The sequence below is a fragment of the Sus scrofa genome, chromosome 9 (assembly GCF_054392235.1).
Source record: "Sus scrofa isolate SSC_HxYL_T2T_F1_AM1 chromosome 9, Sscrofa_HxYL_maternal_Yorkshire_Landrace_v2.0, whole genome shotgun sequence".
Taxonomy (NCBI): domain Eukaryota; kingdom Metazoa; phylum Chordata; class Mammalia; order Artiodactyla; family Suidae; genus Sus; species Sus scrofa.
In genome coordinates, this window is record NC_139391.1 from 46,595,342 (window position 1) to 46,611,410 (window position 16,069).

The window sequence follows — 16,069 nt, forward strand, 5'->3', positions numbered from 1 at the left end:
TATCTATTTCTTGTAGTTCTTGTTGTGGTGCAGTGGAAATGAATCCAACTAGGAACTAAGAGGTTGCGGGTTCAATCCCTGGCCTTGCTCAGTGGGTTAAGGATCTGGTGTTGCTGTGGTGTAGGTCATAGACAGGGCTTGGATCTTGGTGTTGCTGTTGATGTGGTGTAGGCTGGCATCTATAGCTCCAATTAGACGCCTAGCCCGGGAACCTCCATATGCTGTGGGTGTGGACCTAAAAAAGACAAAAAGACAAAAAAAAAAAAAAATTATTTCTCAACATCTTTTTCTTAAAACTGTTTTTGTGCTGGGATTTTATTGTATGGGATAAAGCATTCTCAATAAAACGAAAAAGAGTGGTACTACTGGAGTTCCCATCGTGGCGCAGTGGTTAACGAATCCGACTAGGAACCATGAGGTTGCGGGTTCGGTCCCTGCTCAGTGGGTTAACGATCCGGCGTTGCCGTGAGTTGTGGTGTAGGTCGCAGACGCGGCTCGGATCCCACGTTGCTGTGGCTCTGGTGTAGGCCGGTGGCTACAGCTCCGATTCAACCCCTAGCCTGGGAACCTCCATATGCCGTGGGAGCGGCCCAAGAAATAGCAACAACAACAACAAAAAGACAAAAAAAAAAAAAAAAAAAAAAGAGTGGTACTACTGTCTGTACATCTGTTAAATATTATAAGTGTATCTCCCCACATTATGTTCTTTTTCCCATTTACTTTTTTTTTTTTTTTTTTTTTTTTTTGGTCTTTTTAGAGCTGCACCCATGGCATATGGAGGTTCTTAGACTTGGGGTTGAATCCGAGCTGCAGCTGCCTGCCTACACCACTGCCACAGCAACTCAGGAGCCAAGCCACATCTTCGAGCTACAGCACAGCTCACAGCAGCACCGGACCCTTAACCCACTGATTGAGGCCAGGGATCGAACCTTTGTCTTCATGGATACTAGTCAGATTTGTTTCCCCTGAGCTACGACAGGAACTCCTTTTTCCCATTTACTCTTTTTCTGCAAAGTATTTTCTGGCCAAGAATTATAAGACAGCTTGTTTTTCAGTATTTTGTGTAGTGAAAATGCACTGGTCTGCATCATTTGAGGAATTTTCTGTTTTATCTCACATTTGTATAAAGGCTACTTTCCAACGCTGTCTTGTTTGAACTGCAGAAATGGTGACTGTGGATCCCAGCAGGTCGTATATTATATTTTTCTACATTAGAAGCTAAATCAGGAGCTGTAATTGCTCATTTTAATTTTTAATATACCTGTGCATTGGTGACATAAATCTTAGTCCCTTATTAGTTGAAATTATACCATTACTTTAGGCCTAAGGTACAGAGGTACATGGCTTTTAGAGTAGGACCTGAGGTGGGGGAAAAGAACTCACACCACCAGTCTTGGCCCTTTTTAAAAATTAACACCACACACTGTATCAGCATTTGAAGTTGTGAAAGGACAAGAGAAGAGAAAGGTGGAAGCTCTAGAGTAGAATTTGCAGCTACTTAGATGTAAGGGTAGTAAAAATGGCCTCTTCAAATACTGAGTTAAAGAAAAACTTGTACTGCTTGTTACTACTCAGAGTTAAAGAAAAGTTTTATCTTCAGGGCTTTACAAAAAATTGAATGGTTGTGTTCCTTTGTGGATCTTTGCAGAAATGTTAGAACAGATTGTGTGACTCGAAGGAACCACAGACAGAATTTTGAAAAGTATTGTTTACCTTGTAATTAGCCCAAATATTCATCATGCCTCATTATTCTAAATTTACATGTTTAGACAGAATTTGCTGATTAAATTCTTCCCTGTATGCTGTAGACACTGAACCATAAGCCCAAGGCCTTAAAATGTTGTTGCACAGAATTTCAATCAGACCAATTACAAAATGCTCTGACCCATGGGCTTTTATAGATTTTTTTTCTTTTTTTCCTTTTAAGAAGTGTGATGCTTGCAGTGCACGTCTCTGGTGGTTTTAAGAAATATAAGCTGGCTTTTTGGAAGATACATCCTTGAGTAGGAAAGTGTCTTAAATTGATTTTCAGCAACTATTTCAGTCAGCACTTCGAACTCCTCTTAGGCACTTGATGCCATTACATCCTTGTGGTCAATAATTTTCCTCTTTTTGTGGCTTACTTCACAAATTAAAAAAGCTTTTTGTCCATTATTGTTTGGTATGTATATTTAATCTGATCCAGCATAGTGCTGGATACCTAGTAGTAGATTTTCAGTGGAAAATTAAAAGATGTCGATATGGTCCAGTCATCCAGAGACTCACTTCCTGCCTTCACTTCAGAATTGGCTTAAAAATGAACATTCAGAGAGGTTCCCACGACCACCCTCTTTAAAATGGCAACCTTACATGCCTCCCTTCTCATGCCCTCATACCCTGTTTTGTTTTTCTTCAAAGTGTTTTTCTCCTACTACCTGATACTCTGCCATGGGAACGAAAATGCTGTAAAACCAGGAAATCTGTTTAGATCACTGTTGTGTACATTCCTAGTACCTAGAACATAGTAGGCACTCAGACGTCTTCTGAAGGTATAATAAAGGTTAGAAAGTATGCCCGATGCCCAAAGGGATATAAATGCACACTATAAATAGACTCAGCCCTCATGTATACAAATAACTATAGTACAAGATAGAGTCAGTTGACATAAGAAAACTGCAATGAAAATATTGGGGGTATTTGAAAGGTATATTACTTCTAGCTGACTTCTTAGGAAATGACATTTAAGCTAGATCTTTTCCAAACTAAGGAACAAATAAGCAGTTACTTAGAGGTGGGGAAGTGAATAAGGATAGTATGTTTAAGAAAAAGTGAAGTTGGAGTTCCTGTTATGACTCAGCGGGTTAGGGACCTGACGTTGTCTCTGTGAGGGTGCAGGTTTGATCCCTGGCCTTCCTCAGTGGGTTAAGGATCTGGCATTGCTGCAAGCTGCAGCATAGTTTACAGATGAGGCTTGAATCCGGTATTGCCCTGGCTGTGGCGTAGGCCCCAGCTGCAGCTCCGATTAGACCCCTAGCTTGGGAACTTCCATATCTTGCAGGTGTGCTGTAAAAAGAAAAAAAAAAGAAAAAATGAAATACTCAGTTTGAGTAGACTATAGTAGTGAAGAACTAAGAAATTAGTCATAAAGGTAGGTTAGATCCAGGTTAGTGGAAAGTCTAAAAATTGAAGCTAAGTTTGGATTTTTGTTTATTGGTATTATAGAAATTGTACTCCCCCCCTTTTTTTCTCTGACTGCACCTGCACCATGCAGAATTTCCTGGGCCAGGGATTGAACCTATGTCACAGCAGTGACAATGCCAGATCCTTAACCCACTGTGCCACCAGGGTACTCCTTTTTTCTCTCTCTTTAAAAGGCAGTTATATGCGGTGTGATTGAACATACGTAGGAATAAGCTGAAGCCTGAAGTTTGAATTATGGAGGAGGTAGGTACAGGTAGCAAGGACTGTATATTAGAGTAATAATATAAATGCAAAGGTAAGAGTGACAATATGTGGTCAGCAAATTGATAAGTTAAATATGGAGAATAAAGAAAATGGAAGACGCTAAGATGACTGACTTGAAGGTTTTGGCCTTGTGGGAAATATGATGGTATTGTCACTGAAGAGAAAATAGAGAACGTGACGAAAGAGCAGATTTGAGAAGGAAGGTTAGTTTAATTTTGAACATACTGCTTTGAGGTGCTAGCATTTGAGTGGAGAAATGTAGTAGGCAGCTGGAAAGCTACCAAGGTCTAAGATTTGGGAATCGTTTGCAAAGTAGTTTTTGTTTTTGTCTTTTTAGGGCCATACCCACAGCATATGGAGGTTCCCAGGCTAGGGGTTGAATCAGAGCTGTAGCCCCTTGCCCACGCCACAGCCACAGCAACACCAGATCTGAGCCACGTCTGCGACCTACACTACAGCTGATGGCAACGCTGGGTCCTTAACCCACTAAGCAAGCCAGGGATCGAACCCACAACCTCATGGTTCCTAGTCTGGTTTGTTAACCACTGAGCCATGACAGGAACCCTGCAAGGTAGTTTTTGAAGGCTTGGGATTGCAAAGGAAGAGTCAAGAGAATACATGGAAAAAAGAAAGGAAAATTGTGGAGGGCAAATTCTTGGGAAATAGCTATATTAAGAGAACAGAAAGAAAAGCCATAGGAAGAACAAAAGCAAGTAGGAAACCAAGAGAGAGTGACATTGGAAAAACCAAGGAAGAAGACTCAAACCTGTTTCTTCCAGAAAGAACTCTGCTGTAATATTGGGATATTTTTTCTGTCATATTCTTTATTCTGCTGTATTGTTCAGCATAGTTCTTTACACATAGTAAGTTCTCAACAATTCAGCATATCTTAAGGGAGTCATGGACTTTGTCCTGACTATCTTCAGGGATTAACATATGACAAAGTGTTATATAAATATTTAGTTTTAGTCCACTGTGCAGTCTGGTGTCCTACTGAAGACCTGAAAATAAAGTTATTGGGACTAATTTGTGCTTTGCAGGTTTCCTATCATATTATCTGTGATATATTCTTTTTATTCGTTTTTTTTTTCCCCCTTTTTTTAGGGCTGTACCTGAGGCATATGGAAGTTTCCATGCTAGAGATCGAATTGGATCTGCAGCTGTGGTCTTCGCCACAGCCACAGCAACACGGGATCCAAGCTGCATCTACTACCTATGCCACAACTCACAGCAATACCGGGTGCTTAACCCACTGACCAAGGCCAGGGATTGAACCCTCACCCTCATGGATCCTAGTCTGGTTCATTTCTGCTGAGCCATGGTGGAAACTCCTTAATGGTTTCTATTTTTGTTTCCTCTTTGGTAGAATAATAAAAGTCCTAACCAGCTATAATTGAAGGATCTCAGAGTGCAAGGAGGAAAACAGTTCATGGAGCTTAGGGATTGGATAAGTGCTTGTATTTTTCTATCTTATGCTTAAGCTATTTAACATATAAATTATTTTAGACTGTCTTCAAAGTATATCAATTTTGTCACATTTGTAGGTGCTTTCAGAAAACAAATAGGAAACCAGAAAAGAATAACTTGATACGAGTGCAAGGAGGCAAACACCAAAAAGCTAAACCCAGAGTTCCTGTCGTGGCTCAGCGGAAATGAATATGACTAGCATCCATGAGGACCCAGGTTCAATCCCTGGCCTCACTCAGTGGGTTAAGGAGCCGGCATTTGCCGTGAGCTGTGGTGTAGGTCGCAGACGCAGCTCGGATCCCACATTGCTGTGGCTGTGGTGTAGGCCAGCAGCTATAGCTCCTATTCATCCCCTAGCCTGGGAACCCCATGTGCTGCTGGTGCGGCCCTAAAAAGACAAATAAATAAATAAATAAATAATAAAAAAGCTAAAGCTGATCTGTTGAAAGCTGATTAGAAAGATTTCAGCAGGAGTTCCCGTCGTGGCGCAGTGGTTAACGAATCCGACTAGGAGCCATGAGGTTGCGGGTTCCGTCCCTGCGCTTTCTCAGTGGGTTAACGATCTGGCGTTGCCGTGAGCTGTGGTGTAGGTTGCAGACGTGGCTCGGATCCCGCGTTGCTGTGGCTCTGGCATAGGCCGGTGGCTACAGCTCCAATTGGACCCCTAGCCTGGGAACCTCCATGTGCCGTGGGAGCGGCCGAAGAAATAGCAAAGAAAAAAAAAAAGACAAAGTTGGGACTAGTGGCGACCTTCCAGTATAGCGTTTAAAAACCAAAAAAAACTATCTGTATTAAAGAGAATTTGTAGGCAATAAAATTGATCATGAATTGTACTTAAAATTTTATAGTTCACTTTTATGACAAGAATTGACTTTGAATACATAAATAGAAATTACTGAGACAAAGAAGAATAAACAGGTATAGCAGTAGCTGGTTTAGTATATGTCTAAAATATCTGTATCTTGTTTTATGTGAGAGCACTATTAAAGACAACAAAGATAATCTGATTAAAGTGCATACCTAAAAGAAGACACATCATCTTATGTATTAAATTGGAACTTAATCACATCCATTAAATAGAACTTACTAGAATAAAGTTATTTTTTAAAACGTAGTAGCATATGCACTTAGGTAGAAATTTTTAACATGGTTTGGATGTTAGCCTTTTATTTTTGGTAAAGGAAGATAAGTTGTTTTAAGTTTCTTAAAGAAAACCTCTCTCTTTAAGGTCTGATTTACTGAAAATATTTGTTAGATCTGGATATTTATTTATTTATTTATTTGTTTGTTTGTTTTTCAAGGCCGCAGCCACAGCATATAGAGATTCCCAGGCTAGGGGTCCAGTCAGAGCTACAGCTGCCGGCCTATGCCACAGCCACAGCCACAGCCACATCAGAGCTGCATCTGCAACCTACACCACAGCTGACGGCAACGCTGGATCCTTAACCCACTGAGGGAGGCCAGGGATGGAACCCAAAACTTCATGGTTCCTAGTTGGTTTCGTTTATGCTGTACCAGGATGGGGAACTCCAGACCTGGATATTTAAATAGTCCCTTTTATGGGGGATTTTATTTTTAATTTGGATGAGTTCTATGATAATTTAAAAATCCAGATTAGTTTATGCAATGCAGGAAATACTACAGTTTGCTTTTCTAATCTTTCTTCTGTGAGTGAATGGTAATAGCACTGTACAAGTTCTTACACTTATTTGTTGAGTTCTTATACCGTCATCCCCAAAAAGTAAGTTTGGGAGTTCCTTCTTGGCTCAGCAAGTTAAGGATCTGGTATTGTCACTGCTGTGGCGTGGATTGGTCCCTGACCCATGAACTGCATGCTGTGGGCGTGGCCAAAGTAAATTTGTTCATGTTTATGCTGAGTTATTAAGTCTGATTAATTTAAGATTAAAATCTTTAAATAGATTACTATTAAAGTATTTTCCTTATTTGCCATATAATGTTTATTTGAATGGAGGGAAAGGAGTGGACCTAATGAATATAACAGTCTTTTTTTCTATTATAATTATGCACCTGGTATAGTGAATTCAGCACATTTAAAATAAAAATAATTTTATGTGTTCATTTAATCATTGCACTTCTGATCATTTGTAGGCGAAACCTAACCAAACTGTCCCTAATCTTCAGCCACATGCTGGCAGAACTGAAAGGAATCTTTCCAAGTGGACTCTTTCAAGGAGACACATTTCGGATTACTAAAGCAGACGCTGCAGAGTTTTGGAGGAAAGCTTTTGGGGAAAAGTAAGTCTCAAAATAATAAATTTGAACTGTGAAGAACTGAAGCTTGTGTTTTGGGCTTTTGGTTAGTTTTTGTTTGTTTGTTTTTTTGTCTTTTGAGGGCCACACCCACGGCACATGGAGGTTCCCAGGCTAGGGGTCTAATTGGAGCTATAGCTGCCGGCCTGCGTCACAGCCACAGCAAAGCAGGATCTGAGCCACGTCTGTGACCTACACTACAGCTCACGGCAACGCCGGAACCTTAACCCACTGAGCAGGGGCAGGGACCGAACCCACAACCTCATGGTTCCTAGTCGGATTCGTTAACCACTGCGCCACGACGGGAACTCCCTGAAAAAGATTTTTAACAAGGAGAACTTGGGGGTTAGGTAAGGATTCCAGAAAGGAGGGGTGCTTAGCATGGTGGGCCTAGGGAGTCTGGCTTGTAACCCATTTTAGGCAGGGGGTGGCTTGGTCAGAACTGGGTCTTAGATTTTCTTTTTTTTTTTTTTTTTTTTTTTGCCTTTTTATGCCTTTTCTAGGGCCGCTTCCCTCGGCATATGGAGGTTCCCAGGCTAGGGTCTAATTGGAGCTGTAGCCACTGGCCTATGCCAGAGCCACGGCAACTTGGGATCTGAACCGAGTCTGCGACCCACACCACAGTTCATGGCAATGCCAGATCCTTAACTCACTGAGCGAGGTCAGGGATCGAACCTGCAACCTCATCGTTCCTAGTCGGATTCGTTAACCACTGCTCCACGATGGGAACTCCCCAATCAAGATTCTTATTCTGACATGCCTGTTCTTATTCCTGTTGCCTGTTTTCCTATTGAGATGTCTTTTTCCTATTGTAAGATATTAATTTTTTGTTAGTTACATTACAAGTATCTTCTCCTAGTCTCTGGCTTGTCTTTCTACTTTGTTGTCCTTTTGATATTCAGAAACTTTAATTTTCTTTTTTTTAAAATGTTTTTAGGGCTGCACCTGTGGCATATGAAAGTTCCCAGGCTGGGGGTTGAATCAGAGCTGTAGCTGCCAGCCTGCACTTACAGTCATAGCAAAGCCAGATCCAAGCTGTGTCTGCAGCCTACACCACAGTTCATGGTAACGCTGGATCCTTAACCCATTGAATGAGGCCAGGGATGGAACACGTGTCCTCATGGATACTAGTCAGCTTCATTACTGCTGAGCCATGACAGGAAGTCCCAGAAGTTTTAAATTATATATGGACAGATTTATGAGTCACGTTTATGTTTCTAAGTATTAATATAAATGTTCTTGAATATTCCCCTGGATCAAAGTACTGAAATTTTGGATCAAAGTACTGAAAAGGTAAAAAAGCAATAAAATTTTTCAGTTGAATATACCGATCCTAATATAAGTCTCTCTTTAAATGCTTTCTTTTTCTTTTTTTAGTTGAAATACAGTTGATGTATGTAATTAAGTTAGTTTCAGGCATACTATGTATTGATTTGATATTTGTTAAAGGCTTTATTTTTAAAATCGTGTTTTATTTATTTATTTATTTATTTTTTTTTTTGGTCTTTTTGCTATTTCTTTGGGCCGCTTCCACGGCATATGGAGGTTCCCAGGCTAGGGGTCGAATCGGAGCTGTAGCCACCGGCCTACGCCAGAGCCACAGCAACGCAGGATCTGAGCCGCGTCTGCAACCTACACCACAGCTCACGGCAACGCCAGATCGTTAACCCACTGAGCAAGGGCAGGGACCGAACCCGCAACCTCATGGTTCCTAATCGGATTCGTTAACCACTGCACCACGACGGGAACTCCTAAAATCGTGTTTTAAACATTGCCTATAGAATAGTGATTTTAAAAAACTTACTGGAGTTCCTTGGTGCCTCAGCGGGTTAAGGTTCTAGTGTTGTCACTGCAGTGACTTGGGTCACTGCTACAGCACAAGTTCAATCCCTGGCCCAGGAACTTTGCATGTTATGGGTGTAGCCAGAAATAAACAAATAAAAAAACTTACTTGAAGAGGATGGAATAAGTTTAACTTTGTTCCTTTAACTTAATAACTACATTAGAAAAGAGTTCAAAATACTACTTGATCTCTCATTTTCAGGCTGGTGAATAACTAAACTTTTCAAAGGCAATGTGATTTTATTTTTTTAAAAGATCTCAAGAGGTAGAAATCCCACAATACCTCTTGATAGCCATATCTGGGGTTTAATCATTCTTATGTTAAATAATTTCATTTCTATCAGAATTCTGTTTTTCCTGTACTTAAGCCAATTTTCCTCCAGTCTAGTCCTTGATAGTGTGGCTTCCTCAAAAGAAAGGGTGTTTTGTGTGCTTTTAAAAAGTTGGTTTAGGAGTTCTCTCGTGGCTCAGTGGAAATGAATCTCACTAGTATCCATGAGGACGCAGGCTCAATCCCTGGCCTTGCTCAGTGGGTTAAGGATCTGGCATTGCCATGAGCTGTGATGTAGGTTGCAGACACAGCTTGGATCTGGGGATGCTGTGGCTGTGGTGTAGGCCTGCAGCTACAGCTCCGATTCAACCCTTAGCCTGGGAACCTCCATGTGCCGCTGGTGTGGCTCTAAAAAAACCAAAAAAAAAAAAAAAAAATTACTTTAAACACTAGCATACAGTTAGTAAAGATCTGGCTACAGGTTACATCTCTTATATAAAAAGGATAATCTCATCTCTCTTTGCTTCTCTAACAGAACAAATATCTGAAGAAAGATGAGAAAGGGAATTAATTTTGTGGCATTCTGCCCAAAAAAAGTGGAAAAAGATGTCCTTATTATTAATTTATTCATCAGAAAGTTAAGAAATATATCATTTACTCCATTTCTGTTCTCAATGCAAAATATAGTTCACCTTCTTTAAGAAAATTAAAATCGATAGAGAGAACTTAACATGTGGCTGTCTTTTCCTTGAATATAGCAATGCCTGGAATTATCTGTTATCTTACTCTGTTCCTTCTCTCCCACCCCCACCCGCATCCCAGGACAATAGTCCCTTGGAAGAGCTTCAGACAGGCCCTTCATGAAGTACATCCCATCAGCTCTGGGCTGGAGGCCATGGCTTTGAAATCCACTATTGATCTGACCTGCAATGATTATATTTCTGTTTTTGAATTTGACATCTTTACACGGCTCTTTCAGGTAGGATACTAAAATGTTGGCTAAACTAGTTATTGCTACTTTTCTAAAGTTATTTTAAAAGAATAACATTTGGGATTTTGCCAATTATAGAAGTATTTTTATTCATTCAAGAAGCTAGAGCCAAAAAAAAGATGATTATTATTCTGTATTTTATTTATTTTAGTTGATTTATAATGTTGCATTAGTTTCTGCTGTATAGCAGAATGACTCAGTTATACACACATATATATACTTTTTCATTATATTCCATATTTTACACATATATATATGTGTGTATATATATATATATATGTATATATATGTGTATATATATATATATGTATATATATATTTTTTGGGGGGGGGGTCTTTTTTAGGGCTGCACCCGCGGTATATGGAGGTTCCCAGGCTAGGGGTCTAATCGGAGCTCTAGCCACCAGCCTACGCCAGAGCCACAGCAACACGGGATCTGAGCCGTGTCTGCAACCTACACCACAGCTCACGTCAATGCTGGATTCTTAACCCGTTGAGCAAGGCCAGGGATTGAACTTGCAACCTCATGATTCCTAGTTGGATTTGTTAACCACTGACCCATGATGGGAACTCCCTACCTATGTATTTTTTGAAAAATAACTACAAGTTTTTCTTCTCTTCACATTTATAATCTTTCTTTGTTATTAAATATTCTTTGCATCATTTTAACGGTTGTAGAATATCCTAAAATGTATTTAATCAGTTCTGTTATTGAATATTTTATGTATGTTTCCAACTTTTTCTCCTATTGTATTGAAATTCTTGACTGTTCATATTGAAATGTATTGATGCTTCACAAATAATTCATTTCTTTCTTTTTCTAAAAATCATTTGTGAAGTTCCCTGGTGGCTCAGCAGATTAAGATCTGGTGTGGGTCACTGCTGTATTGTGGGTTTGATCCTTGGCCCAGGAATTTTTATGTGCCGTGGGTACAGCCAAAAATAAAATAAAATAAAATAAAAATAATGTGTGAATATGCCACCTTGCATAAACCTTTATTTGGAACTTCTTACTTGCACATCTAGGCCCTGCCCTTTTTCTCTATTTTGTTTGTTGTTAAACCTCAACAAACTGTTGGTTAGAGCTGCTTTTAAATTTCTTAAATTTCATTTTGTGCAGTTAAGTTTCTCCTTATAAACATGTTATTTTCTTAGCTTTTTGGAGTTCTTATTTCCCAAACATGTTTGCTTTTCCTTAAAATGACAATATAATTTAAACTTTTTGTGATAATAAATGGAGAATTGATAATTGAGAAGTGAGGTTGTTTTTCCTTTTGTTTTTCATTGCTCTGAGGCTGGTTGTATGTCTTGAGCCAAATGGTCTGACTGATCTCTTGTTTCTTTAGCCCTGGTCATCTTTGCTCAGAAACTGGAATAGTCTTGCTGTAACTCATCCTGGTTACATGGCTTTCCTGACATACGATGAGGTGAAAGCTCGGCTCCAGAAATTCATTCACAAACCTGGCAGGTCAGTGCCATGAAGCAAAGAGGTTTATTCACCTGAATTTTATTCTCCTGTGACTTTTGCTGGAATAGAGGAAACACGATCTTTTATTTGTTCCCTAGTGGCCATGTTTCTGCAGTAGCATTGATGTCTGTTTATCAGAGGAATTGACTTGTTCAGATACTATAATTTGATAGACATTTTCAAACCTCTTAAGAATTGGGCCTGTGTGTCTTTTGCATTTGGTCCGGAGTCATTGAAGAATCTGTTATTGATGGTCCTTCTGATTTTTGTCTCTGTCTTGCCTTCCACCCTAATGGGAGCATATGCATTTGAGATTTTGATTTTCTCTGTTCTCAGTTACATTTTTCGGCTAAGCTGTACTCGTCTGGGTCAGTGGGCCATCGGGTATGTCACTGCTGATGGGAACATTCTCCAGACAATCCCTCACAATAAACCTCTCTTCCAAGCACTGATTGATGGCTTCAGGGAAGGCTTGTGAGTACCGACTGTTTATCATCTGCTAAAGTCTGGGAACTTAGGGGCTGAAAAAATTTATAAAGTTATTGGTAACTTATTCCAGTTCAGGAAGTATATTAACAAATCATATTGTTTGGATTTTCAGGTTCAATAGGATTTTGTTTTTATTTAAAAGAGATTCCTTGAGTGAAATTATTTTTCTCTACTGCTTTGGTTGTTACCACAAATAACTTGTATCTTTTTTCTATGTTAGATTTGAAAACATGCTAGTTAGGAGTTCCCGTAATGGCTCAGCGGAAGCTAATCTGACTAGGAACCATGAGGGTGTGGGTTCGATCCCTGGCCTCGCCCAGTGGGTTGAGGATCTGGCTTTACTGTGAGCTGTGGAGTAGGTCAAAGAAGTGGCTCAGATCTGGCATTGCTGTGGATCTGGTGTAGGCTGGCAGCTACAGCTCCATTTGGACCCCTAGCCTGGGAAGCTCCATACACTGCCACTGGTGCAGCCCTAAAAAAAAAAAAAAAAAAAAAGTTGTTAGCAGAAAATGTTACCAGTTATTTCACTAGCCAACATTTGAGTGATTAGATGTTCCCTGTAGCAGCAGGTTCAGTGGCCTTCATCTACCCTCACCCTACTTTGTTTTGGTTCAGCGGCATTTCTTCAGGCTTTGGACTTTTGTAATCATCTGTGCTAATATTTATGACTAAGTTCTTACTCATTCCAGAATTGCTATTCTTTGGGAATTCAAATTGATTATCATTTGGTAAGCACTGAAAATACTAACAATTGACCAGGTATCAGAAAACTGCTTGTGTTTTAAAGTGATTAGGAAAATCTGTTTTCCATTATGCATCATAATCTAACACTGGAGCTGAAAAGGGTTCTTCCCCACATGTCAAAACAACCTGATGCTATAATCTTCCTGGTAGTTGACCTCAGTGGCTTAATTGCTTCTTATGACTTTTTAAAAAATTGGTGTCTCTCAATGTTAAATCTGTAAACATTGGTATTTCAGGTGTTTGGTTAAAAGCAAATGCTATTTAAATTAGCAATTTGTACTTTGTGGTCATCCATAGATTAAAATAAGGGTTGGTGGACTATGGCCCACAGACTAGCTTTTTTGGTACATCCTGTGCCTAAGATAGTTCTTCCTTTTTAAGTGTTGTTAAAAAAAAACAACCCAAGAAGAATTTGTGATGCAGACTTGTGTGGCTTGCAAAGCCGAAAACATGTGATATTTAGCCCTTTACAAAAAAAGTTGGTCAGCCCCAGCCTGTGTCACTGTGCCCTAGAGAAAGAATATCAGTGTTTGGAGAATATCTTCTTGCAACTGACTTATGTTATTTAATTTTTGCTTTTTAGGGCTGCACCTGTGGCATATGGAGGTTCCCAGGCTGGGGATCTAATCAGAGCTACAGCTGCCAGCCTATGCCACAGCCACAGCAACACTGGATCTGAGCCACATCTGCAACCTACACCACAGCTCATGGCAACACTGGGTCCTTAACCCACTGAGCGAGGTCAGGGATCAAACCCGCAACCTCAGGTCAGGGATCAAACCCGAAACCTCTTGGTTACTAGTCGGATTCATTTCCATTGCACCATGATGGGAACTCCCAGTTAATTAATTTTTTTTGAAGCACTAGCAACATTTATCTTTGAGGTTATACAAAGTTGCCCTTTTAGAATGAAATGAGAGAATTCCTAGATAATATTTGTCTTTTTTTAGTAAGCAGTGATAAATTGGCTTCAATAGAACACCAAGATTAGCTGCTCTTTTTTTTTTTTTTTAAATTGAAACGTAGTTGATTTACAATGTTGTGTGGTTATTCATTTTACAGCTATTTGTTTCCTGATGGACGGAATCAGAATCCTGACCTGACAGGCTTATGTGAACCAACTCCACAAGACCACATCAAAGTGACCCAGGTGAGTTTCGTTTTATGGGTTAACCATATTGCTAGAGCCAAGCTTTTGTGTATTAGTTTATAGAACTGATGGTAGAATTTCATTAAGTGATTGGAACACTTAAATTTTAAGTCATTGACTAGATTAGTGAATTTACATATGTGTGTTTTCTTTTTAAACCATGCAGCTTAAAATATAGCCAAGACTAGGTGACCACTGTTGTGATACTTTTATACAAGCAAAATTAGTATTAAGAGTAACAGTGTGTTTGTAGCATTTACGGTTGCAGTCATTCATTCATTTCAACAAATATCTGCAATATGCTAAATAATCTCAATTTTTTTAAATCAAAGGAACAATATGAATTATACTGTGAGATGGGCTCCACATTCCAACTGTGTAAAATATGTGCTGAAAATGATAAAGATGTGAAGATTGAGCCCTGTGGACACCTCATGTGCACATCCTGTCTAACATCTTGGCAGGTATGCATCCAAACCATGCATTTTCTCAGCTAAGTAGTCACAAACAAGAACCTGGGGATTTTAAATCCTATACAGATAAAAGGATGGCCTGGTTTGTGGGGTTGGTTCTAAACTCTTGATCTCTTTTTTCCTTTTCTGGGAAGTGTATTTTTAGTGGACTAATATTTTAATTCCTTTCAGATGTGTCTGTTACCGTCTCCTGTTTCCTTTGCAGGAATCAGAAGGCCAGGGCTGTCCTTTCTGCCGATGTGAAATTAAAGGTACTGAGCCCATTGTGGTGGATCCGTTTGATCCTAGAGGAAGTGGCAGCCTGTTGAGGCAAGGAGCGGAGGGAGCTCCCTCCCCAAATTATGATGATGATGATGATGAACGAGCTGATGATTCTCTCTTCATGATGAAGGAATTGGCTTGTGCCAAGGTAAGTCTTCAGTTTAAGAGACTGTGGCAAAATCCTTTAGGAGTTGTGTCCAGAAGCAATGGAGCACTTAATACCATCCAAGGTAAAATGAATGATAATGGCTAATGTTTTTTGAACATTTGCTATGTGAGAGATAACCATGCTAAGTACTTTACTCACTTTAACTCATACAATCCTGTACTCATGTGTATTCCTGTAACCCTATGATTAGATACTGTTATTATCCTCATTTAGCAGATGAAGAAGCCAAGGCATGGTGAGGTTAAGGAATTGGCTGAAGATCACATAACTAGTAAGTTGAGCCAGAATCCGTAGCCAGGCTTTTCAGCCTCCAGGCCCATGTTCTTATTGTCTGTATCCTAGAATTGAGCTCTGCTCAGATAGCTTGGTACAGAAACAAGGCAGGAATAAAAGAATTGAACCCTGTTTGCTATTGTGACTAAAATATGCCCTTCTTGTCTTTTTTTCTAATGGAGTCTTGGCATTGGAAAGTTAGGTTTAGGCAGGAGAAATGAGGCACTGTTAACAACCAAGTAAAGGGCAACTAAAGTGATTGGAGAGTGGTAGGAGGTACCATATGGAAACTAAACAAACTGGAAAGAAGATAGGGAAAATAAAGGCTAAGAAAGCATGCAATCATGTTCTGTTACGTAAGTGGTAGAATAATATAGGGATTTAGTCATTAATTGGAAGTAAGGCAGTCATTGAAGATTTTAATAAATTAGGGCAAACAAAGGTTATAATAGGCTGTCAATTTTCTAGACTATTATAAACTTCATAAGGATGTTTTGTTTTTTTTGTTTTTTTGTTTTTTTTTTTTTTTTTGGTGCAAAAGAAGCTTTCTTTTATACCAATACCTAACTGCCTGGCACGTAGTAGATGCTCGATAAGTATTGAAAGGGTGGATTTTTTCTTTTTTTTCTTTTTTTTTTTTTTTTTTTTGCCTTTTTGTCTTTTGTTGTTGTTGTTGTTGTTGCTATTTCTTGGGCCGCTCCTGCGGCATATGGAGGTTCCCAGGCTAGGGGTCGAATCGGAGCTGTAGCCACCGGC

At 39.6% G+C, this 16,069-nt stretch overlaps 1 protein-coding gene across 2 annotated transcripts in view; it reads left to right on the forward strand.

The window, feature by feature from the left end:
- The window catches only part of CBL (Cbl proto-oncogene), an 89,010-nt gene that overhangs the window by 48,055 nt on the left and 24,886 nt on the right, over positions 1-16,069 (forward strand). For both annotated transcript variants that reach the window (XM_003129932.5, XM_021062969.2), the window contains 7 exons: positions 7,021-7,167; positions 10,118-10,274; positions 11,633-11,754; positions 12,091-12,228; positions 14,050-14,137; positions 14,470-14,601; positions 14,816-15,019. In XM_003129932.5, the coding sequence (XP_003129980.1) occupies positions 7,021-7,167; positions 10,118-10,274; positions 11,633-11,754; positions 12,091-12,228; positions 14,050-14,137; positions 14,470-14,601; positions 14,816-15,019 (988 nt within the window). The remainder of the gene's footprint in view (positions 1-7,020; positions 7,168-10,117; positions 10,275-11,632; positions 11,755-12,090; positions 12,229-14,049; positions 14,138-14,469; positions 14,602-14,815; positions 15,020-16,069) is intronic.